Source organism: Aegilops tauschii, chromosome 4 (assembly GCF_002575655.3).
Source record: "Aegilops tauschii subsp. strangulata cultivar AL8/78 chromosome 4, Aet v6.0, whole genome shotgun sequence".
Classification (NCBI taxonomy): domain Eukaryota; kingdom Viridiplantae; phylum Streptophyta; class Magnoliopsida; order Poales; family Poaceae; genus Aegilops; species Aegilops tauschii.
The window spans coordinates 511,481,063-511,483,881 of record NC_053038.3 but is presented as its reverse complement, the minus strand read 5'-3'; the positions used below and the strand labels follow the sequence as shown (position 1 = coordinate 511,483,881).

Sequence of the window (2,819 nt, the reverse complement as noted above, 5' to 3'; positions counted from 1 at the left end):
ATATGTTGGAAATGTAAAGATTTTCGTTCGGTTTATATGAAAATCATCCGGTTTGCAAGAAAATGTGTTCGATCTATTAAAAGCCGCTTTGAAATATATACGAACGTGGCTGAATATGATGGATAACTTCAGTATCACTGCCCGCGAATGCATCCATGAATAAACACCGTGCCCGTTTTAAGGTCGGCGTTGGACTGTTGGAGATGCCCTTAGTGTTGTTCACGATCAACCGTGTCTCTCTATAGTGAGTATCGTGTCGTCTCTCAGCCTACGCTTCCGTAGCGCCGTCCGCTCTCCCTCCCAATGGGATGTGATCTAGTATTTTTTCCTTTTTTGGGGCAAAAGTAGGAATATATTTTACCTTTTTTCTGAATCAAAACAGTAGTAGTAGCATTCTAGTAGGGATCTATTTATACCTATCATATCACAGGCAGCCTACTCGGCTCCCATTCGTTCTCCTCTGCTTCCCGTCCTTGATATTCCCAAATATAGAAGTGCCGCCGCTACCATTATCGGCGATCATCTGCCCCCCAATCCCCCATAGTCTTGTGTAGTAGAGGGCCTAGAGTGACACTGCAGCGAAAGCAGTATATATGCTCTTGGATGGAGAACACCAAGTCATCGTGGTTCCACGCGCAGGCAGCGGCAGCGGCAGCGGCAGCGGACCTGACGCTGGCGTTCGGGCCGGCAGGCGGCAACCAAGGCTGGGAGGAGAACAGGGAGGCGGTAGCGCCGACAGCGCGCGTGAACGGCAAGGACGTGCGGCTGTTCCCGTGCCTCTTCTGCAACAAGACCTTCCTCAAGTCGCAGGCGCTCGGCGGCCACCAGAACGCGCACCGCAAGGACCGACTCGGCAGCTTCAGCGACCCATACATGTACGGCCCCTACGGCGAAGGCCCCTTCCGCGGAACCGCCGTTGATTCCGGCAGCGGCTGGTCCATGAGCACCTCCGTCCTATCGCACGGCGGTAGCCGCGTGTCGGCGCCGGCGAGCGCTGATGCCAGGCCTGAGAGGTGGGGCAGCGGCGCTCCACGCTTTGCAGAGCACGCGCAGCTCCTTCTGGATCCAGCCGCCGGCCATGACGGCGCGGTGGAAATGCTCAGCACGAGGGCCTCCGTTGCCAGTGCCGGTGAGGAGCTCGAGCTCGAGCTCCGCCTCTAGGATTTCTGGGGCACCAGCACCATGCGTCTACTTGCACAGGTACCTGCTACAATATCAATTTTAACTCTCTACTCCCTCATAGATCTCCCTCTTTGCCGTGATTAATTAAGGTAGCACGACGTCCATTAGCGCTTGCTTTGCGGATTTCTACAGCTAGGTGTTGCTTGAAGCGCCAAGCTTAATTAATTAACGAATTACATTCCATTATTAATATAAACTGCGTGCTAAATTGGCAGGTTTCAATCGATGGATGTTCCGATATATATTGCGCATATCAGCGGTATTGGCGGCGAGCCTGCAGTCCGTCGTCGCATCGTTTACTGGGAGGGAGAGCTCTCCATGCCTCACCGTTATTTTGTTGTTATTTTGCAGTCAGTGTTTTCTTGTTGCTTGCGTGGTTAATAGAACTTCCTCAAAGAAATTGTTAATACTGTTTCACGTATAACAGTATCCAGAATCTGTACGACTATCGGGCATCACTAGCGGTAATTACTGACGATTGTCGAAGGTTGATGAGTTCTTTCGGCAAGGCGATGGTAAATCACTGTGTGCGTGATGTAAACGAGTGTGCTTATACTATTGCACGTTTTAGTTTTTTGGGTCAGGAATCAAGGGCGTGACATGATAAACCCCCTGAATTCCTGATTTTGCTTATTTTAAAGCATGTGATTATTAGTTAAATAAAGTTGCCAAAGTTTAAAAAACAAAAGAAAGTGTTAATATGGAGTTTTGGACTCCAACAGGGAAATATCGATGTATGCCATGTATATAATTAACACGGTATAATACCACTCCTTTGAAGTTTGAACCGTTTGCCCCTGTTTCATTTTTGTTTTGTCGCACGGCAGACCGATATAATACATTCTTCTGCTAAATTCGGCAAGAGAGGAGTTGCCAATGTTGGGTTCTAGAGAAACACATGAGAAAAGCAGACACAAAATAGACACACACTAACACACATATATGTTGATTGTGGTTCTTCTCTTTCTTATTTGAATCTTTAGAAAGATTATAGGTGTACAATTGTCTAACCTACCTATGATTATTCAGGCCTGTTAATACATGAGTCAGAGTAACCTAGCTCTATTTAGCATTAAGCTACATGTGCCTTGCACGTGAGAGTAAGAGGGTGCTTGGATCGAAGGGACTTATTTTAGTCTGACTAAAAATAGTCTCTTTAAAAGGCTAAAGTTCCAAGCACCCCTGACTAAAGAGGGGCTAAAACTAGTCTTGAGACTAAAACTTTTTAGTCAGGGATACCCCTACTAAAATGTGGATTAGTCCTCTCTCTCCTCATTTAACTCCTCTCCTTTAACACAGGCGAGTTCTGGATTGAAGGGTTTGAAGGATAATAAATGCTTATTAACTTGATTTTAGCCTCTTTAGTATTTGGATCCAAGCATGGATGAGGCTAGCAAGTTTTAGTCCCACTACTTTTAGTCATGAGACTAAAACGTATCCAAGCACCCTCTAAGTGCAGCCCGATATCGACATGCTCCGTCGATCCACATATATAGGACTAATACATTTTTTTTGAGGAACCGGCAAGAGCTCTGTATTTGCATTAAGAAGAAGAGAATTGGCCAATTTATAAAGGAAACTAACAAAAGACACACCAGCCCAGGGGCTGCGTACCCAACGAGCCGACTTCCCTATCG

At 46.8% G+C, this 2,819-nt stretch overlaps 1 protein-coding gene across 1 annotated transcript; it reads left to right on the top strand.

Annotated features, from left to right (window-relative positions):
* Positions 1 to 426: 426 nt before the first annotated feature.
* Positions 427 to 1,653, top strand: LOC109742281 (uncharacterized). Its single transcript, XM_020301372.4, has 2 exons — positions 427 to 1,200; positions 1,398 to 1,653. The coding sequence occupies exon 1, from the start codon at positions 604 to 606 to the stop codon at positions 1,159 to 1,161; it is 558 nt and encodes a 185-aa protein (XP_020156961.1). The 5' UTR covers positions 427 to 603; the 3' UTR covers positions 1,162 to 1,200; positions 1,398 to 1,653.
* The last annotated feature ends 1,166 nt before the right edge of the window (positions 1,654 to 2,819 follow it).

What these genes read in the sequence shown, in the direction of transcription:
- LOC109742281 (XM_020301372.4), top strand. Translation starts at nt 604, where the DNA reads ATGGAGAACACCAAGTCATCGTGGTTCCACGCGCAGGCAGCGGCAGCG.